At 52.4% G+C, this 22484-nt stretch overlaps 2 protein-coding genes across 4 annotated transcripts in view; both read right to left on the minus strand.

Moving 5' to 3' along the window:
• Positions 1–6247: 6247 nt before the first annotated feature.
• TMEM121 (transmembrane protein 121) lies at positions 6248–7721 on the minus strand. The gene has a single exon (XM_004698834.2). The coding sequence runs from the start codon at positions 7540–7542 to the stop codon at positions 6592–6594; it is 951 nt and encodes a 316-aa protein (XP_004698891.1). The 5' UTR covers positions 7543–7721; the 3' UTR covers positions 6248–6591.
• Positions 7722–19003: 11282 nt separating this feature from the next.
• TEDC1 (tubulin epsilon and delta complex 1) overlaps positions 19004–22484 on the minus strand; it is an 11446-nt gene continuing 7965 nt past the window's right edge. For 2 of the 3 annotated variants that reach the window (XM_045288228.1, XM_045288226.1), the window contains 2 exons: positions 21419–21598; positions 19888–20859 (listed from right to left, as the gene is read on the minus strand). In XM_045288228.1, coding sequence (XP_045144163.1) covers positions 20539–20859; positions 21419–21598 — 501 coding nt within the window. In that variant the 3' untranslated portion in view covers positions 19888–20538. Of the gene's footprint in view, positions 20860–21418; positions 21599–22484 lie in introns of all 3 variants that reach the window. The other variant, XM_045288227.1, reaches the window with a different exon arrangement.

Here is a 22484-nt window from a genome sequence, read left to right on the forward strand (position 1 = left end):
GTGAGTCTCGCCTTTCTTGTCTCTCGCTCTTTGATCATCGGACCAGTGTGCGGCTGCCTTGCTTGTCCTGTGCCTCAATTTAAAGGCTACACTACCTGTGGGACTCCTAGCCTATAGACTGTGTCGCTGTAAGTTGAGGTCCCTTTAAGACATCGCTGGAGCTGGGGACTGGCAGTTGGTGACCTGGCTGGCAGTTGGTGACCTGCCTTCTGATTGGCTGCTGTGCTGACATAGCCTAGCTCTCTCTATAAATAGAGGAAGATCTGGCTGCAGATTGGACTGGAAGGACTGCTAGTCTCCCACATCTCTCTCACGGCAGTGAGTTGAATTGAGCCATTTGTAGTGCTTTATAATTTAACTGTTTCTTTCTTGTATTATATATTTATCTGTATATGATTTAACAGTTCATTCCTTGTTATATATCTAATTATCTTTTAAATAAATATATTAAATTATCAGCAATTTGGTTTTATCTCTCTAGAGAACCCTGTCTAACACAGGGTTGTACTGGAGGGGTTGGGGGCAATGACAGCATGCTGTTGATGGATTTGTGTCCCCACAAATATAACATTGAACACCTGGACCTTAGAGCTGTGGGTAAGGTCCCCGTGTGCCTCGAGTGATTGGTGATGAGCTGCGAATAGAGGTGCTGCACAAGAAAGGCCTGGCTACGTGACTCTGTGAGGACTGAAGTGAAGAAGACCACGTGGGGCAGTGTACTCTGCAACACACGGGTCAGCACGATTCAGAAGGGACTCTACAGTGAAAGTCCTTTTGTTCGTTTGGGCTTTGTGTCTGTGCATTTTATGTCTAATCTAATGACCTTCCAGAACTCAATCTACTGCGAGGTGAGTGATCGCTCAGTTGAAGATCCTGAACCTGACCTTCTGAGGGACGTCAAGGGCAGCAGCTGGGTCACAGAAGTGAGTGGGCACAGACTCGGGAAGACAGGTACCATGTGCGGATCATCCAGGAGGCCAGCCCAGCCCAGGACTCATAACAAGGAAAGAGTCCCCGTGACGGAAGCTGATCTGGATTTGTAGCTTCCAGAGCTTTGAGGAAAGCGCATTCTCTCACACACACTTCCGGCCACTCACTCGGTAGAGTTTGTGTCTGGGCAGCGGCCCCATCCCTGACCCCACCAAAGTGCCCACCATGCCTCTCACATTGTGTGCTCCCCAGGTGGATGTGGAAGTTTAGTAGCGACTATGAAAATAGGGGGTGGTGGAAGAAGGCAGCTCTAGAGAGCAGACCAGACACATGATCAGTTACAGAGATGAGGACTACAATTGTTATGAGGGTTTCCTCTTTGTATGTACACATCCAATATTTGGGGTTCATTTATACAATATAAGATGAAGATGGGGTTGTGTGCTTTCAGTTGTACCCATGTTAGTTGTGTCATGCTACACGCAAGTATGTCTTTGTCTTTGTTTAGATTCTGTTTGGTTTACAGAGAAGTGTGTAGATGCCAAATACACATGAGGTGGAGTGTGATAGATAGGTTTAGTGTCAACTTGGCTGGGCCAGGGTTCTCAGTAGGATGTGATCTAATCGCATGGTGAGCAGCTAAGCAGTTGTGGGCAGATGAGGGTGGAGTGCAATGGACAGGCAGTTTCCTCCTATTTCAGCAAACTCTGGGGGAAGCCGTGCCTTTTCCTCCTGGTATGAATCCTGCAGCTGTCTCATCGACCTCTGGATCTTTGGACTTCAGCCACCAGCCTGCCGTCTTCCCTGCTCACCCTGTCATCTCTCAGTGCCTGCCGAGTTGCCATCTTGCTGGAGCACATATTTGTGGGGGAACAGCCTGAGGAGCAAGCTCCTGGGAGGGAATCAGAAAGCGGATGCTCTCCGATGCTGTGCTGTGCCTTCAGGGGATGAAGCCCCGAGGGGCCTCCCAGTGCTGGTGCCCAGTGGGGCACAGGGTGGGATGTAGTGGTCAGGTACCGTGGGGATTGGGAGGCAGAACTCCCAGGCCCAACTCAGTGAGCTGTTTAACTTCATCCAGGCTGACGCTTCTCCCTGAGCTGTCACGGAGGACAACGAGCTGGAAGCACTGTGTAAATGGCCAAGCACCTCACACCATGAGCTTTCTGTGAGGGTCCAACAGGGTGGGACCGTGGACGCTGATGCTTGGGCTCTCAGTCTAACCTGCCCAACGTGACTCTGAGGGGCATTCCACTCAGCCCTGACCGTCATCACCATAGCCCACTCTCCTGATTCCAGTCTTAAGATGTTGCCACAAAGAGCTGCATGAGGATGAGCCCATTTGAGCTTCGTCGAACATAATTCACCGTGGCCCTCATGTTCAGTGTCCACCTTCCTATCGAGGGGTCTAAGTGGCCCGAGGGCACAAGGTGGCGAGGGCTGATGTGCAGGCTCTCTGAGGCAGGGAATGTGCAGGGAGTCCTAGGGAGGAAGAGCAGAAGCTGGTGATGTCAGTGCTCAGGGAGAGGAGCAGGATGGCATGGCGGGAGGAGTACAGCATTTCTTCCCCATCATGTTTCTCATGGGACAATAGGGGATGAAAACGGCAGTGGGGACAGACAACACTCTCAGCACCGGGACACCAGCCACAGTGACACAACAGATCTGGTTCTCCACTTTGGTGAGTGACAGGGCAAGCAGGGCCTCTTTGGGTACAAGGGATGGTGTGGCCAGCCGGGGGACCCTGACTAGCAAGCTTCAGGAGTAGGAGGTGAACCAAGACCAAGCTGTCCCCCATCAGGTCCATCGCAACTCACAGCGACCCCACGGGGGGAGTAGGACAGCCTTCGTGGGCTTCTGAGGCTGTCGGGCCTCATGGGAGCAGACAGCCGCTGAGGAGCCGGGGGAAGTTTTAAACTTGGTGCTGAGCAACAAAACTCGTGACCCACTCCCCCACCGAGTGGCCGTGTCATATCCCAGCTGGGAAGAGCATACCTCACCCAATTCTTTCTGCGAGGCTCGCCACTCCTCATGCTGGAAATGTTCACAGTGTGGTCGAGACGGAGGGATTGGGGAGCTGGAACAAGGAGGAGCACGTGGGCAGCCATGAGGAAGGTGGGGCTGGAAGTGAGATGGCTTTGGACATGCTCTTGTGGGTGATCGCGTGTGCACCCCTGATGATGGGACACAGCAATCACCAGGGCAGATGGGCACACGTGGGAGATGACCCTTGATGGGCAGAGATGGGAACCGAAGGACAAAGCTTCCATTTCAGGTCTGAGGCATGCAGTGTGGCACCAGCCCCACACTCAGTTAGAGGTTCCAGTGAGGTGGACGCCTGTGTCGGGAGCCCACTGGCTGGGGGCTCCTCACAAGGAAGCCCCAGATGAGTCTCAGCCAGATCCTGCCTGCCGGCCTGTCTGCCTTCTCTGCTCAACCCGCCCTGGAAAACATGCCCAGGGAGAAGACAGTGTGTGCCAAAGACGCCCAAGGAGCACACCAGGTGGAACCAGAGCATCTGAGCAGAGGGGGTGGGTTGACCATAGTGACCTGGACCTCCATCAGCACAGACTAGGTGGCTTCTGGAAAGAAATGGGGCTCTGACCTTCAGACCAGGGTCTGATATTGTGGCACTCAGACAGCAGGGTGTCCTGGTCCACAGACACACACGTGGTGGGATGTGGCCTGGACAGATGTTGGCATCATACAGCTGTCAGGGAGGAACATTTTGTTGCACTTGCCTTGACTGTTGGTGTGGGTTTTACACATTGGGACATAAGACCCTAATAACATAACTCTTCTTCACCCAGGCTCAGGGCAGATGGCAGGAGGAGGAGGCCTGTGTGGGGCTGTAAAACCCAGTAGGAACGGCACCCAGTGAGGTCCATGAGGTGTCCCCTGCACAGGACTCTGAGGGGAAGCTGCGTCCCTGACTGAGCAGTGACCTGGCCAAAACGAGCAAGCAGGTGACTTTGCAACAAACACCAAACTCACTGCCAGCACCCCCACTCAGACTCACAGACACCCTGTAGGACAGTAGAACGGCCCCTGCGATGTGTGGGCCTATAGAACTGTTTATAGGAGCAAACAGCCTCAACTTTCTCCAAGGGATTATCATTGACTGGTACAAAGATAGATGAGACCGCGTTTCCCCCGCCCCCCTACAGGTGTGCTCACATCTGAGCCCTTCACTTTACACAATGTGTCCTGGTGGCTCAGTGGGTGAGGCATCCAGCTGCTACCCACAATTTGCAGTTCAGAGTGATCAGCTGTCTGCCCCACTGATGAGTGAGTTCCAGGCTCAGAAGCCTTAAGGGGCAGTTCGGCTTCATCCTCCTGGGGTGCTGAGTTGACATGGACTGGACGGTGGTGGACTTGCATGGGACACCCCACACCTCTTTGGGTTCCTCAGTGACACTATCCATCCTGCCTCCTTTCAGAAGCAGACCCCGCGGGTGCAGTGTGTGCGGCACATGACTGTGTATGTCTGTGAGGACAGGGGAACCACAGGTGAAAGGAAAGCCAGGACTTTGAATCTCATGAAAGATTTGCTGGGCTGAAAGGGGCGGGGTAGACATTGAGCACTGCTAGGAGGACACCTCCTTGATTGAGATTGGGGATATGGGGGGGGGGGCAGGAGGCTCCCTCCTCACCTCAGGTGTAAGGGTGGGCGAGTCCCCACTCACCCTCTGATGCTGGACACGAGAGATGCCAGGTGGCAGCTGGCCCAGGACCTTGGCTGCCACGACCCCGCCCCCTCCCCCCCTCTATGAGCCAGGAAGTCAGCGCAGGTGTGAGCAGTCTGGACAAATGTTGGCATCATACAGCTGTCAGGGAGGAACATTTTGTTGCACTTGCCTTGACTGTTGGTGTGGGTTTTACACATTGGGACATAAGAGCCTAGTAACATAATTCTCCTCCCACCCAGGCTCAGGGCAGACGGCAGGAGGAGGAGGCCTCCACCCCAGGCCCTCCCTCCCCCAGCCCCTTCTCTGTTCCCCGTAGGTTCTTCACCAGTGAGATGCAGGGCTTGCCATGCTCTCCGATGGGAGGGGACAAGCTGAGGCAGGGAAGCCTGAGGGAGACTCAGGCCCCTCCCCTACTGTGACAACCAGATTCAGACCCATTCCTCAGTGGTCCCCAGTACAACACCCCTACCCACCCACCCACCCCTGCTTTTCTGGGCAGCCTCTCCACTCTCCACCCGTGGTGTTGCCAACAGATCCCTGACACACCTGGCGCTGGCCCCTGTCTGGATTCCCTTGCCTGCTCACACCGCCAGACTCTCACCAGGGGCCGTGAGGGTCAGGAGGGTGGGGCTGGAGGTGAGATACTGGTCTTAGGCTCCTGGGAGGCCAGCATTGGGACCAAAGTCCATGGTTACTGCCGGGCCCCTCAGGATGGTCCCTGTGAGCAGCTGTTTGGGATGCAGGTGCCAAGCTGGCTGGGCACAGGGTGCTGTTGGGAGGAACTTCCTGTCTTGGACAGCCACAGACGCAACCTAGCCCAGGCCATAGTTCACTTGTAGAGCCAGACAGCATCCTTACTCACAGGGGGAGCAATGGACAGGAGCTGGCCAGCAGTAGGTGTGCCACCCAGGAGAAGGTGCAGGCAGGGATCTTCCTGGGATCAGGCCCACTGGCCTAACACCACCAGTGCCCCATCCTCATCAGGCCTGAGTTCAAAGAGACCAGTCTGAAGGGGAACATGGGGGCAGGGACCTTCCTGGGTTGGGTTGGCCCACAGGCTCACATCACCTGAGGAAGCGGTCCTGCTGGATGCACCCCAGTAGCTGAGCCCATGCCTGGCTTGTTTGCCTAGGACTGTACACTTGATCAGCAGGGGGCACCAGTGAGGTCCTGCTCACCTCTGAGATAACAGCATGCCGCCTCATCTGGGCTGCCAAGGGCCAAGTCTGAGACACAGCACCCACCTGGGTGAAAAGCTGAGCCAAGCCCAGCCCTCACCTGGCTTTGGGCTGTCCAATGGGGGCAATCTCAGCTGGGGAGGACTGGGGGCTTGGGAACTTCTGTGGCCCCGGGTGTGGGGGCTAGAAACACGAGGTGGGACCACCCTTTGGGGGCCTCAGATATGGGCCTAGGTGTGTCCAAAGTTGAAGTGGGCTGGTGCCCAGCTACGTCCATGGGGAAACAGTGAGTGGGGGAGGACCATACTGGTCCACTCAGGAGCGCCCAAGAACCAACAGTTGGAAGGACGAGGCGCAGACAGTTAAGTAGACCTACCTGGCTCCCACCACCCCCACACCCTTGCCCAGCCACTCTGTGAGCGACAGGGGCACAAAACCGGCAGAGAACAGTGCTGCTTTGAATACAAAACTGTAAACACAGTCTTTAAAATGGCAGAGGCCTCCACTGGGGTGCAGATCAGCACCCACCCTGCCCTCCCTTTCTACCCTGACAGCCCAGCAGGCAGGCGGGCAGGCAGGCCGCCTCAACTCAGCCTCAGGACCCACCTGCTCTAAACCCTGGGGCCGGCGGGCCGGCCAGCAAGGCCCCCAGGGGTCGAGGTCCTTCGTAGGGTTTCCTGAGTTGCAGCAGCAGCAGCTGGGAGCCCGCGCGGGGAGCCCGCCCCACCCCATGCCATCCCATGCAAACCGCTGGTCTCTCCACCTCCTGGGTGTCCCTAGGGGGTCCCTGCGGCCTGTCACGTGTCCAGGGTGTCCCGTGTGGATGAGGGCCCGTGGGGGCGCCCGGGCGGGCCGTGCAAGGGCTGCGGCTGCTGCACTGAGTTGCGCTGCGGGGGCTGCAGCTCCAGAGCGAGAGAGGGCGGCGGGAAGTCGCGCACCTGGCGTCGGTACTCGAGGAAAGTGCAGGCCTTGGTGGCAAGCGCCACCACATTCTTGCCGACAAAGATGGCCGAGACGCGGCTATCGCGGAAGAGGGCCATGTTGGCGGCGCGCGCCAGCACAGCGACCACGTTGACAGTGGCCAGGCTGAGCACCGGGTAGAGCATCATCTTCTGCGGTGCGATATGCTCGCCCTGCATGCTGACCTCGCTGAGCGCCACGCAGGGCAGCACGAGCAGCAGCATGTAGCAGTAGAAGAAGGTCAGGCCCTCGGCCCACAGCGGCAGCCCGGTGCGCGGTGGCTCCCACAGGTTGGCCTGCATGTCCAGCAGGTCTAGCAGGTCCAACGCCACCCAGAAGAGCCGGCCACGCAGGTCCTCGCGCTTGCGGAAGGTGCGCACGTACTCCATGCGGTCCAACGCCACGAGCAGCAGGAAGAGGCCCGGCACGCACACGGACAGCAGCAGGGTCAACGCCTTGCGTGCCACCGGGTCGGCCGCGCCGCGCCGCGCCGCCTTGTAGTTCTGGAAGATGAAGTAGAGCTTGATCTGCAGCACGAAGATGTAGAGGAACCAGAGGATCATGGCGTAGCCACGCTTGGCTGTACGCACCTCGGCGCCCACCCACACAGCCACGTAGCGTAACACCAGAAGGAAGCACACGTCACCCACCAGCACGATGATGCACACACCGATCTTGCGCGGGCCTTGGTTCTGCTCCACCAGGTAAGCGTCCATGACAGCCATGCTGCCCATGATCACCAGCGTGGTCAGGCACACGTGGCGCCGGTCCGGAGGCGGCAGCACCATGGTCGGCCACCGGGGCCTGGCCTGGGAACGCACGGCCCCCAAGGGCGGAGAGGCAAAGAGAGGGCCTGCAGGGCCTGCGGCGCAGTGGGGCGCTGGCGCTCAACCTGCGGACATGGCCCCCCGTGGCCCGGCGCCTGGGCTAGCTGGCTGCCCGGAGGACGCCACCGCTCTTGACCGGCGAGCTCAGCACCTGAGGGGAGGAGGACCAGAGGAGTCAAGGTCAGGGTGCGCCCTACCTCGGGGGCTGGACATTTCTGGCACCAGGAGTGGGTTTTGCGTTGGAATCCAGCTCCCGCCCCAGTCCCGTGCGCGCGGGCGCATGAAGCGAGGCCCCCAGGGGGCGCTCCAGCCGGAGCCGCGGGGCCAGAGGCCTCGTTCCCGCCATCCGTCGCCAGGGCAGCCAAGGAACGGAAGTGGTTTCTCCTTGGCTGGCGCGCACTCTCGCGCACAGCCTCAGTGCTCTCTGCGGGGCCCACGCCACCGGCCGGCCCTCGTGGCTCGGACAACCGCCTACTCAAGACTCAGCCTTCCTCCCATCCTCGCTGGCCAGGAGGACCGCCTGAGCGGTTGCCACAGGTCGGAAGAGACCCCCATCCCAGATTGGGCTCTGGGACTGTAAACCCTTCGAGCCCTGGAGATTTTGCTCCTACCTGGTCCAATTATGTTGGACCACCAGTTTCCCGGGCTCCCCATTGCTTTTGGTACCTCCAATTGGCCTGTCCTGTACACCCCACACCCCCTGACTCACCTACTCTTTTTTGCCCACTCACTCCTCCCTCTTCAGTGTTCTATAACACTCACTGGGACCCTCTTTGGGCTCCCCGACTCCAACCCATCCCTCACACCCCTCTTACAAACAACAGACTGCCCCGTGGTCAGTGCTGCCTCCTGCATCCTTCACCCACACTGGCTCCCAGCCAGCCTCATTCCCTCCCTTTACTCACCCCTCCAAAGTCCCCTGGCCCAGGGCCTCTATGTACTGCCTCATCTAGAGAGATCTTAAATTTTAATGTCACTCATAACGGTAAAGGCTGCAGGCCAGCCCCTGGTGATAACGCAGCCCCACTGGCCACAGCAAGCACGGCACACACTAGGTATGCCCTCCTCAGACCAGCTCCAGCCCTATGCGTGATCCCCAACTGCTCTGCGTGCCCAAACCTTTAGTGGGTCCATGCCTCCTGGGCTCTTCCCACCTACACAGGCACCTATCATCATGCCCCTGGGGTGACAGCTCCTGACACAGCAAGCCCACCTACAGGCCTACAAGCAGGCCTGGGGACTCTCCATCCCTCCAGACCTTCCCTAGCTGCTTCCCTTCGCACCCCGCCCCACGGACCAGACTAACAGTCCATTGCCAAAGCCCAGCTGAGTACCGGGCAGTGGTGGCACTATCCTCACCGAGAGCCCACCAGCCTGGGCCAGCCACACCTCCCCCATGCCTTGCCAGCCTCTCTCTCAGGACCTGGCTCCAGGCCCACGCGCATCGTTGCTGGGTGAGCCCAGGGACTCTGGAACCACCAGTCCCCCAACCCGCGCCTTAAGGGGTCTTCCTCTGCCCCCTCCGCCTTGCTCAGCAGGCGCCAGGCTGGGGATTGAAGGCGGCAAGCCAGTGGAGATAGCGGCTCAGCCAGCTTGTCACGCCCCAGCAGGGCCTTCCCCCCTGCCGCCCCCGCAGCGCCTCGGGGCACCGGCCTTGCCTAGGCCCCAGCGCCCCGCTCCTCGCCTACCGCCGCTGCGCGAGCCCGGCCGCCCCGCCACCTGCGAGCGCTGCTGGGACGCCGAGCCGCCGCTGCTCCGGATTCCACTCTCGGGTTGCTCCAGGCCTCCCGCTGCGCCCCCGCTCCCTCCCCGCGCCCGCCTGGCGACCCGACGGGGTTGAGGGACCGGGGTCGAACCCGGGCCCTGATCAGCACCTGTCCACGGCGACACCACTGCGCAGGGGCGGCGCGGGGAGGCGGGACACCCCCGGCTCCCTCCCCGATGGTCCTCACACCCTTTCACGCCCTGAAATTCCACTGCAGTCCCCCAGGCTCAAGCCCAGTACATCCACTGGGACGCATGGACCTCACTCACCGCCAGCGGGCAGCCTGGAGAGACCCCCGCCCACGCCCCCGCAGCTGGCCGGGAGGTGGAGGCGGGGCCGGCCACCGGGCTCGCTGCGGTTGGTCCCACTGGACCCCAGGGGTGGCCATACGGCAGCCAGCGGGGAGGGCCACCGCGCAGGCAGAACAGCCTCGTCGTGTCCAGAGAGCTGGGGACTGAGGTGCTCTGTCCCTCACTGGACAAATCCCAGCATCAGGGGTTTATGCCAAACAGGGAAATGGGTGCAGTGGCAGATGAGCCGCATCCAGCCCATCCAGGGTGCAGGTTGGGTGGGGGGTGGGGAGGGTGTGCGTGTGTGTCCCATCCCAGTCTGTCCATCCTAAGGAACGAGGTCGTCCTGTGTGAGCCCAAAGCAGGGAGCACGTCTGCTCTGCAGTGTTCCCAGCCCTCACGACCAGGCTGAGATGGGAAGGCAGGCCCAGAGCCCCAGTTTGCAGCTGTTCCAACCAGTTAGGGAGTTGCAGGCGAGGACTACAAACCAGAATACCAAGGTGGCTTCTGCTGTCCCCAGGTCCCACGGAGTCAGTTCGCCTCACACAGATGTGTGGAACAGTGGAAATCCTGCCTGGGCTTCCCTTGCCACTCTTGCAGTTGTTCTATTTGAGCCCGTTGTTACAGCTCAGTCCATGTCCATGGGGGTTTTCCTCTTCACTGACCCTCTACCAAGCATGACTAGCCCTTCCTGTGTTGTTGTTAGATCCTGTTGAGCCGGTTACGGCTCACAGTGACCCCACGCACAACAGAACGAAACACTGTCGGCTCCTGCGCCATCCTCACAATTTCCTATGCCTGAGCCCAGTGTTGCAGCCACTGTGTCCATCAGTCTTGCCCAAGGGCTTCCTCTTTGTTGTTATCACATTGCTTTACCAAGTATGCGGTCCTTTTACGGAGCATTCTAGCAGCACCTCCAGGGGATGTGTCTGCTCTGGAAGCCCGTGGTACTTTCAATGTCCTTTGCCAGCTCCACCATCCTAATGCATCCTTTTCCCTCGTCTTCCGTAGGCACTGTCGACTTTCGCATGCAGGAGGCTACTGAAAATAGCAAGGCTTGTCAAGCACACCTTAGTCCTCAAGGCGAGTTTTGCTAACACATTAAAGATGACACCTGAGAGCTGGGAAGAGCAAGGGTGTTGACCAGCCTTGAGCCTCCAGAAATTAGCCTGGCTTCTAATCCAGTTGGATTTCTGACATACGGAGCTATAAAGTAACGTGTGTTGCTTCAAGCCACTAAGTTGGAGGCAATTTATTGCAGCAGGAATTAGACATTAGTACAGTTGCCCATCTAAGATTATTTACTTGAAAGAAACAGACTATCTGTGGCCAGTGGGCGTGCCTTAAAGTAGCATCTAATGCAACCACGAGGTGTCGAAGGGATCAGGTGTAAGGCATCATCAGAACAAAAAATCTTACCATAGTGAATGATGGGGGGAGTGCAGAGTGGAGATCCAAAGCCCATTAATAGGCCACTGGAGATCCCCTTGCAGAGGGGTCTTGGGGAGATGAGCCAGTCAGGGTGCGATGTAACTGAGAAATACAACTTTCCTCTAGTTCCTAAATGTTTCCTCCCCGCTCCCACTACCATGACTCGAATTCGATCTTGCAAGTCTGGCTAGACCAGAGGTGGTACACTGGTACAGATAGGAACTGAAAATACAGGGAATCCAGGACGGATGAGCCCTATAGAACCAGTGGTGTGAGTGGCAAAACAGGGAGGGTAGAGGGAGAATGGGTAGGAAAGAGGGAACCGATTACATGGAACTGTGTGTGACCTCCTCCCTGGGGGACAGACAACCGAAAAGTGGGTGAAAGGAGACGTCAGACAGGACAAGATATGACAAAATACCCATTTATAAACTATCAAGGGCTCATGAGGGAGCAGGGAGCGGGGAGGGAGGGGAAAAATGAGGACCTAATGTCGGGGGTTTAAGTGGAGAGAAAATGTTTTGAGAATGATGTACAAATGTGCTTTACACAATTGATGTGTGCATGGATTACGATAACAGTTGTATGAACCCCTAATAAAATGTTAAATATATATATATTTTGAGAACGATGAGGGTAACGAATGTTCAAATGTGCTTTACACAACTGATGTATGGATTGTGATGAGTTGTATGAGCCCCCAATGAAACGATTAAAAATAATAATAATAAAGTAGCATCTAAAGGGTGCACTCGATGGGGGGGAAGCAATCCCAGATACATGGTCAGAGAGGCAAGGTGGAATAGAGAAAAATGGCAAACGTGTGGAAATCTAAATAAACATGGGGGACATTTTTGTAAAGTAAAATAATAAAAACAAAAAAACCCAACAAATAATAATAATAAAAACAAAAATGGACATGGACCGAGTCAGACCCAACTCAATGGCAGTGAGTATATTAACAATATTAATAGCAAATAATAATGATTAGAAATAAAGTTTTCGAAAACATGAAAGGTAAGCCAATACCACATAAAGTACGAGGGAAATGTGCAGTTAACTTGAGCGAGTCAAGGCAGTACACATAATTCCTAGGATAAATACTGAAGGAATATAAACAATGTCTAGCTTCCCAATGGGGAAGAAGTCATATTCACTGCAAGAGGTGTGAGGGGGATAGAGCCACCAGAAAAATGCATTCACCCCAAACTCACTGGCATCCAGGTGCTGTTTCCTAGACTGCAACCCTTCACAGGAGTTGAGAGTTCCATCCTTCTCCCATGGAGCAGCTGGTCGTTTCAAACTGCTGACCTTGGGGTTAGCAGCCAACACACAACCACTATGCCACCAGGGCTAGAAAAATTAGAAAGCCTTCCAAGAGACTGTACACTTAAACTCTAACATTCAGTACTTACATTGAATTCAATGGCTGTAGATGAGGAGGTCTGGTAGCGCAGTGGTTATGCATTCAGCTGTGATATGTAAGATCAGGAGTTTGAAGGCACCAGCTGCTTCGCAAGGGGAAGATGGGTCTTTCTACTCCCATGCAGTTAGTCTCAGACACTCATGGGGTAGTTCCGCCCTGTCTTATAGGGTCACTGCGTAGGCATCAGCTCGATGGCAGTGATTTTCAGTGTGGAACTGTGTGGTAGTTATATAATTTTGTCAACTCAAATTTTTACAAAACTGTAGGAGTAGAATGCAACCTGTCAATTGGGTCACACAACCTGATGATGCCTCCGTGGGGCTGTGGCCTTATGAGGACCATGGGAATCCATCCTCTCTACCACTTCACCTTTCTGCTAACTGGGATTCTGCCACTGACCCTGAGACATGTTGGCACCCTGCCATGTTCCCACCCACCTCGGATCCATGCGACTCTGCACCCACCAGCCTGTGATCTCCCCAGGTTGCATAACTGCGTGTAGCTCTGTGAGTCTGAGGAGTGTCAGGACTACTACCGGATTCGAGTTGGACTGGGCTGGGACGCCTTCTTCATATATAAATACTTCTTGAAATTAAAAGCTTCTTGACCTAAAGCTCTTTCTTAGACACAGATGAGTATCACTCTAGACCACCTGGGTTTCTTTCTCTAGACAACCTGGCCTAAAACAAACTGGCTCCTCAAAACCCTTTCCTATTTTTCAGATATTAGTCGTCTTATTGTTGAGTTACAAAGTCTTTTATTCTGAATACAAGAGTCTTTAATGAGATCAGATTTGCAAACATTTTATCCTATTTTGTGGGTTGTAATTTCACTTTTGGATGGTGTCCTTCGAAGCGCAAAGGTATACATTTTAATGGAGTCCAGCTATTTTTTGTTTTTTGAGTATTACATCTAAGAAGGCTTTGTCTAAGCCTGGAGTGGGGAACCTTCTGTCCATCAATGGCCATTTGGATATTTATAACATCATTCAAGGGACATACAAAATCATCAACTTTAAAAAATTAGCCTGAGATATTTGGTCAAAACTCACCACTCATGTGATGGCTAGACCGGCCTTGCTGTGGGGAGGCATGTGATATTAGCGGGTATTGACGATGTTGTGGCCTTGTATGTCCCCCACCCTAGCTAAAACAGGGCATGATGACGTTTTCCCCAACATTTCCCGCAAGTTTTGTTCTTTTACCTCTGATCCTTTTTGAATTCATTTGTCATTGCTAGAATATAGAAATACAATTGTTTGTTAAATATTGATCTTGTATCTTGAAGCCTTGCTGAACTGTATTAGCTGCATTTGTGTGTGTATGGGTTATTTGTGAGATTCTCTGTAAAACAGGTCTGCAAAAAAAAAATATTTTATTACTTTCTTTCCAATCTTTATTCCTAGTTTGTTAAGTAAAGCCAACTGTTTTTTCTTACTAGTGTACTAAGATGGCTCAACAGATAAAAGATAATTTTTACAACTAATTGGACATCCATATGCAAAGGGGGTGGGGGGAGGTCTTTAACCCAAGCCTCGCTCATTTCTTTAAAAATCAAATGAGTCAAAGATGCAAATGTAAAAGTATAAAACTTTATAAGAAAAGCTTCATACACAAGATGATTCCTACCTATCAGAAAAAAATAGCATCTGGGGTCAAGGCTTGTCTGCAAACAAGCAGCCTTCTAAGTGAGGTGCCACATGGAAGAAGCACGTCACCCTGACCGACTCAAGGACTGTGAAGATGACCACCATCTGACGAAGGGGAATGGCATCCGAGCTTAAACTGTGCACACCCAGTTGGCAGAGGCTATGGGTGACAGCGGAAGCTCACATCCATTTGCAGGTCCACACGTGGACTGCTCAGCTCTGGTAAGTGCCCTTTGACCGTAATCAAGGGATGTGGACAGCCTTGTTATCAGACATCATTGTAAAGTTCACTGTGGCAGATGAAGTTAGGTTAAAATGTAATACCGTCTATCGTTTGATTTCCCTTTTGACCCATTTTAAAGTTGTTTCCGACTTCCAAAATAAAAAAAATTTAAAAACCCTTCATTACCTGAGGTTAGAGGGAAAGCTCTTCCATACGAAAGAAAACTCCATCAGTGAAATATAATTCATAAACTGGAAGTTATAAGCTCAAAGAAAGTACTTGCAAATCACATATCCAACGAGGAGCACACAAATGCCTTGACACAGTCGTTGAAACACAAGTGAACATCTTTTTGGTTTTCTCTGCTTCATCCAAGATCCATCTGACATCAGCAATGCTGTCCCTTCCTCCCAAGCCTGAACCTCTGATAGTTCCCTATCAATGTACTGATGCAACCTTTGTTGATCTTCAGCAAAATTTTACTTGCAAGTGATATCAAAGAAATTGTTCAATAACTTGTGCATTCTGTGGAGAAGAGAGATATAGATCTCTTCCAGTCAGTTGTCTTCCAATTTACCTGGCATAGATGCATAGATGCGTATGTGCTTCTGGCCCTGCATCAGCTTGCTGCAACCTTTAATGGTCCCCATCAATTCCTGGAGCCGTGTGTGCTGAGCACCTCTGGTTCTTGATCATATGCTACCTCTGGAAATGGTTCGTGGACTAGGTTCTTTTTGGAACAGTGACTCGGTGTATTATTTCCATCTATGGATGCTTCCTGTATCATTCAATACGTTGCCTATAGGATCTTTCGATATTGAAACGTGAGGTTTGAATTTAAGTTCTTTCCAGTTAAGATACACTGAGCCATGTTCTCCATTTTTGGTTTTCCAATTCTGGGTCCTTGCACATTTCTTAATTTTACTTTTTTTCAAGTTGCCCTTTGAAATGTTCTGTTCAGCTCTTTCACTTCAACATTTCCTCCATGTGCCTTACCTACTCTAAATTTAACCGCGAGTTTCAGTCTCGTCTGACCTCCACTTTTGTCCTGCTTTCCTCTAGTGGTCTTGGCGTCATCAGTTCATTTGTGTTCGATCTGCTCTTGAGATGTTCTCTAAATTCTGATGGGATAGATTCAAAGGTTGTATTTTGTTTTGCCCGATTATCTGGCTTCCTTTGTGGAAGCTCCCTCCTAAACAAGGCATCATAAGCTTGCTATTCCCGATAGCATTGTCTTTATTCTCAAGGTTGTGTTTTAGCACTCGGGACCTTGTTTTCTTGGGCTTCAACCTGAACTTACATGTGAGCAATTTATGGTCTGTTCCCGTTGGCCCCTGCCCTCGTTGTAGCTGCTAATACTGAGCTTCTCCATGGTCTCTTCCCACAGATGTAGTCCATTGACTTCTGTATATTCCACATGGAAAAGCTAACATGTTTATTTGCCTTTTGGATTGCTGAAAAAGGGTAATGGCAATGAGTAAATCACTGGTCTTGCAAAATTCTATCATGTGCTTTCCAGCTACATTTCTGTCACTAAGACCCTATTTTCCAACTAATGTTCCTCTGTTTCCTATTTTTGCATTTGCCAATAAGTATCACTGCATCTTTGATCGATTTCAGATGGAAGTGGTTGGTATAATTGTTCCATTTATTCCTCACTAGCTGTAGTGGCTGGTGCATAGATCTGAACGGGTGTGTCGACGGAGTCTTCTTGTAGGTGAATACTCTCCTATCACAGAATCCATCTTGAAATGGCCTTTTGAAACTGGCATTTCAGTCTACACTTTCACTATTTTTGGGGACAATACCATAACTCATATGCATTAATCCTGCTGCCTTCTATATTCAACATGCAACTTACACATGCATATGAGGCAAGTGAAAACATCATGGTTTAGGTAAAGCCAACCTTAGGCCACAAAGTGACATCCTTTCTCTTCAACACCTTACAGCAGCGGTTCTCAAGCTGTGCATCACGATCCCTTGGGGGGTAAAACCCAATCCCTTGGGTTGCCCGATTCATAACAGTAGCAAAATTACAGTTATGAAGTAGCAACAAAAATAATTTTAGGGTTGGGGGGGATCACCACAACATGAGGAACTATATTAAAGGGTCCAGGCATTGGAGAGATTGAGAAACCACTGCCTTACAAAAAGGCCTTTTGCGGCAGATTTTCCCAATGCAATGCATGCCTTGATTTCTTTTTTTTTTTTTTGCCTTGATTTCTTGACAGCAGATTCCATGAACATTGATTGTGGAACCACGTAAAATGAAATCCTTGACGTCAAGCTTATCTCCATTTATCATGATGATGTCTATTGGTCCAGTTCGGAGGATTTTGGTTTTGTTCAAATTGAGTTATAAGCACACTGATTTTTCATCAGCAAGTAATTCAAGACCTTAGCTTTCAGCAAGCAATATTGTGTTTTCTACATATCACAGAATCTTAATACGCCTGCTTCCAATCCTGATGACAAGTTCTCCTTCATATAGTACAGCTTCTTGGATGATTTGCTCAGGATATAGATTGAATAGGTATCAAGAGAGGATGTAGTCCTGGTGCACACTGTACCCAATTTTAAAAATATGCATGGCTCCCTTGCTCTGTTCAAAGGACTGCATCTTGGTCCATATAGAGGCTCCCATTAAGACAATGAAATGTTCTGAAATTCCTGTTCTGCTCAATGTTATCCTTAGTTTGTTAGGACCCACATGGTTAGATGTGTTTGCAAAATCAATGAAACACAAGTAAACATCTTTCTGGTATTCTCTGCTTTCAGCCAAGATCCAACTGATGTCAACAATGATATCCTTTGTACCTGCCACGTCCTCTTCTGAACCCAGCTTCAATTCTGGCAGTTCCCTGTGAATGTACTGCTGTAATCCTTTAAAAATTTTTTTTCATCAAACTTCTGCTTGCTTGTAATATTGATACTATTCAATTATTTTCTGCATTCTGCTGGGTCACTTTTCTTTGAAGTGGGCCCAGTATGGATTTCTTCCAGACAGTTGGCCAGGTAGCTGTCTTTCAAGTATCTTGGCATAGAAGAGTGTGTGCTTGGCAAAGACAAGTGGAAAAGACAGCCTTGATGACAGAAATGGAGCTGGAGATCGATCACAAACAGAATTTCGCAAGACCAATGGCTCCTTAATTGCAAATGCCTTGCTTCAAGCTGATTCTATCTGTGAGAGGGGAACGATGGACAGCAGAAACAAGGCCAAAGGTCACCAATAGAAAATACCATCGGCTGCTCGTAGGCAAGTTTAAGTGAAGGGGAAGAAAATTCAGACAAGGCCAGGACAGGCAAAAAACAACTTTTGGGTCCATCCTACCTGAATTCAGAGAACATCTCAGAAACAGATCGATGTACCTGAAGACCTGACAAGCGGTATGGTGAGATCAAGTTCAAAGGCCATGAAGAAGACGGGAAAGATAGGAGACCGTGGAACTCGTTCTTGAACACAGATTAGCGAAAGCAAACGGAAGACACAATGACAATGACGTCAAAGCACTGAACAGGAATGTTCACGGGGCAGCAGAAGAAAAAGTAAGCTATTACGAAGAACTATGCAAAGCCATGGAGCTCGAAAGCCGAAAGGGAAGAGCACGCACAACGCACAACCTAACTCAAGCTGAAAGAATTAAAGAAAAACATTCAAGCCTGGGGTTTCAATATGGAAGGGCTTTCTAGTCAAAACCACTGAACTATGCAGGAAGGATCCAAAGACGGAATAAAGACTGTACCATAAAGAAATGGTCGGCATGCAACCACTTCCAAAACCAAAACCAAGCTCAGTGACATTGCCTGGATCTGGAGTAGTGGTTTCCTTGTTGGGCTGCCAAGCAGAGGGCAGGCGGTTCGAGCCCACCAGATTTGCAGCCTCAGACCCCAAGGGGACAGTTCTAGTCTGCGCCACAGGGTTGCTGCGTGTCAACCGCATCAAGGCAGCATGTGATCAAGAGCCATCGGGACCAAAGGAAGAGCTCCAAGCCAACTGGAGGCATCAGTGACGATCAAGACTCCAGGGCCTGACAGAACCCGCACGGAAATGCTTTATAAGTGGATGCAGCACTCACTTCTTTGCCACGAATTCTGCCCACAGAACCCTTGCTCCTGAAACCCGAGGCTGGCAGTTTCTTCGATTCTTTCTGCTCGAGGAGCGCTGGTTTTCTAACTCCGGGCCCTTGCACATTTCATCACAGTATTGCATTTTGTTGTCTCAAGCTACCTTTTGAAATCTCCAATTCAGCTCATTTCTATATATTTTCCCTACTCTGCGTAATTTAATAAAGATAAATAAGACTTGATATGACATGGATGAACTTCGAAAATATTACAGTGAGGAAGCGGAGTCAGACACTGTAGGGTGGGTATTGGATGACTCTATTTACAAGGATCAATAACAGACATAACATCAAACTCAGTGGTTTCCAGTGGCAGGTGGGAAAGGAAGGCATTTAAGGGACATTGAGCCTAAAGGTGATGGAAACATCTGAGATGGGTTAGTGATGGTGGCTGAACATGATGGGCATATTTAATGTCACTGAATTCACGGACTAGGTTTTGTTACCTACACGTGTACCACACCAATGAATGAAAATAAAACACAAAAGGTATAAAGTACCAGTGCATGCTACAATGTGGATGAGCCTTTAATGCACTTTGCTAAATGAAAGGAATGAGACACAAGTCCTGTCTTGTTTGAGTCTGTTTACCTGAAATAGTTGCTAAGGGTGGGGAAGGAGCATGGTAGGGACTGCCTAGCACTTAAGAGGCTACAATGATGCAGACACTTCGAACCCGAGCTGATGGCTGCACAGCCCCTGGAATGCACTGGCTGCAGGTGCACTGTTCATGTTAAACTGGGGGTGGGGGTGGGGTTCCGGTATGTGAATTTCAACTCAAATTATTTTGAACTTTTGTTGATTCGGTGCTTAAATGAAAAATAATTACGTACACAGGCAGGTTGGAAATCAGAGAATGGGAAAAGGAGCCTTGTACACAGGAGCGAAAAGCAAGCCTTGGTGCATTTCACGTCCAAGTGACCTTGTGGGGTTGATGCAGCACAAGCAATCTTAGAAGAGTCCAGAGAAGGCACACAGGTGAGCTGAAGCCAACATCGCCGGGGACTGCAGGGAGTGGCTTCAGTCGCTGCCCTACAACTGGACCCAGGACGCAGGGCCGGAGCGCAGCTGGAGAGGCTGGCTCTTAGAAGAAGCAGTCATGTCATCAGAGTCCCCAAAGCACATGCCCAACCAAATTCTTCTCCTAAAATGTCACTTACAAAGTTTCCAGCCAAAGCGGGAGGTTCCACACGACCATGGAGACTTCCCCATGGGCACTGGCTGGGTGGGCTTTAGGGGGCCTACAGCTCCGCCCCACACAAACAAGTGCGGCTGGGCTGCCTAGTGTTAAGAGACAAGGCCTCGAGCCGAGTGGAAGGGTGACAGTCAGAAGCCAAAAAGATCCAAGGCTAGAACAAGACAAAGCAGCACCATTGCCAGGGCAGCGCTATGGCCCTGGGAGTGCCTCCATGCTGTGCTCCAGGAGTAGCTTTGGGCCTGCCATGCTCCAGGCTCTTGTCTCTCTGGCCGGAGGTCTGTGGAAGCAAGGGACTGCAGGGCAGGACCATGCAGCTACGTCCCCCTCCGAGACAGGCTGCCTTAGTTGGCCTAGACCAAGGGCAGGGGCGGTTTGGTACAGGCAGAAGACTGGAGGTGGCAAGGCTGCCTGTCCCTTCTGGGGATGAGGGGGTGGGGATCACTCTGGCAGCCAGGAGCACAACCCAGGACAGATGGCTCTTTGTCTAAGCCTAGCTAGCATCAACGCACAGTCCCCAGGACAAAGCCCCTCTGTCCTCAGGGTGGGCTCCCCTCCACCCGGAGCACCGCCCCCAGGAAGCAAGCAGGGCCCACTACAGAGCTTGTCAGGCTCATCTCACAACAGGGACAGACCATGGACACATCAGAGAAGCCTGGGCTTCTTCAAACGAGCCCCACACATCAGGTCCCAAAACAGAGGGGCCTCAGGGGACAAAGAGAAGGTCAGGGGCTGGTAACCAAAGGGGCATGCTGTCCAGGGGCTCCGTGGCTGTCATCCCTGTGACCACTGTGGGTGGGACCAGGTGGTGCCAGCCAGGTTCCTACTGGGAATGGTGGTGCATCAAGGCCCTCAGTGCCCGTGGGGGGGGATCCAGACGACTTCTGGCAGGGCCCCCGCCAGCCCAGCAAGCTCCTGCTGACACTGTCCCTGCAGCCAGTGCAGCTCCGCCTCCAAGCAGGCCGCCTTGCTTCTCAGTGCCTTGATGGCCTCAGTGCCCCACAAACCCCCGCCTGGAAGCGCCCTAGATTCACACCTCACCAGCCGGTGTGGCCCATGGGGCAGGGCCCCCCATTGTTCCCAGGCCTGCCGCAGGGTTGCCAGCTGCCGCTCCACCATTGCCTCTGAGACCAGCACTTGGGGGGTGCTCAACTCCAGCCCCTGGATCTGGACCTGCGGGCAGGAGGCAGCTCATGAGGCACAGGGAAGCCACCCACACACACACACCCTCACCCAGTGACTCCCACATAGGGCCAAGGGCATTGCCCTCACGCAGGGCCAGCTCAGAAGGGTCCTGCACCTTTTTCACCCCAAGCCCCTGAACCAGTGGGTCATTTTGAATGCGAAGACCTGTGGGGGCCGTGGACGTGACACCCAGCCCCAAACCACTTCCTGCTCTCCAGCAGGGAGGATGGACCCCATGCTGCTGGGGCTGAGGACAGAGTTGAGGGGAGCCTCACACAGCTGCCAGCACTGCAGAGAAGCTGAGCTATTACGTGTTCCTCACCATGCTGACTGCAGCACTCCATGCTGGCTGACCTCCATGTCTCCAGTGGGCTGCACAACGGGCCTCGGCAGCAGGTGTCTCCGACCGAGGATTTGGGCCTTTCTCACAAGCTTCCTCACATTGAATGGTGTGGCCCTAACAAGTATCCGGCCCACCCCAGGGTGCTCACCCTGCCACTAGAACCTTGAGGCTGCTGCTAAGCAAGTGGGTCAGCAAGGAGCTCACCTGGGCCTCCCATGCTGTTCGCCGTGCCTCTGCAGCCAACTGCAACTCCTGCCACAGAGCCTGCAGCTCCCGAGTGACCAGCTCTAACTCCTCATGGCCCCGGTCAGAGATGGCAGCCTGAAATGTGGGCTGTGGGCCAGTGTCTGATGGACACTGGGGGCAGGCACCCAGCACTGTGTCCTACAGAGAGACCTTAGTGAGAAGAGGCAACAATACAGGCCCCAGAACCAACCCTGGTTCACAACTAGCTCGAGGTCCACCCAGATGGACAGCTACAGCACAAGGCAGGGGTTAAATCCCTGGAGACCCAAAGGATAGATCTATGGGCCTGAGGTAGGGCTCCCCAGGAGCTAGACAACCAGCAGTGGGCCCTCTACCCCAGGGTAGGACCAGGAAAGGTGCAAAGTCCAGCCACTGCACCCTGTCAGCCTGGCAAGCCCAGACACACCAGCCCTGGGCCCAGGACGCTGGGGCTGTCGTTGTTATTCATCCCGCCTATCTTATTTAGACAGGCCTGCGGAGATAACAACATGCACAAAAATAAGACAGAGCAAAATCAAGCGACAATATACAACAAAACAACAACAAACCAATGACAAAAAAACAAATTAAAACACAAGAAAGAAAAGCTTGTAGTTAGTTCACGGATCGTTGGCCTTTAGGAGTGTTTTCCAGTCCAGTCTGTTGGGGCATCACACCCTGGCCCCAAAGTCTGCCTTCAGCATTCTATGATGCTCACCTTCCCAACACAACCGCTGAAAACAAAGCGGGTGAATAAGCAAAAGTGATGAAGAAAGCTGATGGTGCCGGGCTATAAAAGGATATAGCATCTGGGGTCTTAAAAGCTTGAAGGTAAATCTAGCAGCCAAAGCCCACATGGAAGAACACATCAGCCTGTGTGATCACAAGGTGCCAAAGGGAGCAGTTATCTGGTGTCAAAGAACAAAAAATCATATCATTGTGTGCTCACCTCCATGATATGATCGCTGAAGACAAATGGGTGCATAAGCAAATGTGGCGAAGAAAGCTGATGGTGCCCGGCTATCAAAAGGTATAGCGTCTGGGG

This window comes from Echinops telfairi, unplaced genomic scaffold, assembly GCF_000313985.2.
Source record: "Echinops telfairi isolate 266 unplaced genomic scaffold, ASM31398v2 ScPeMD7_18;HRSCAF=68, whole genome shotgun sequence".
NCBI lineage: Eukaryota > Metazoa > Chordata > Mammalia > Afrosoricida > Tenrecidae > Echinops > Echinops telfairi.

Excerpts from the sequence above, each read along its gene's own strand:
- TMEM121 (XM_004698834.2), bottom strand. The coding sequence starts at position 7,542 with ATGGTGCTGCCGCCTCCGGACCGGCGCCACGTGTGCCTGACCACGCTG.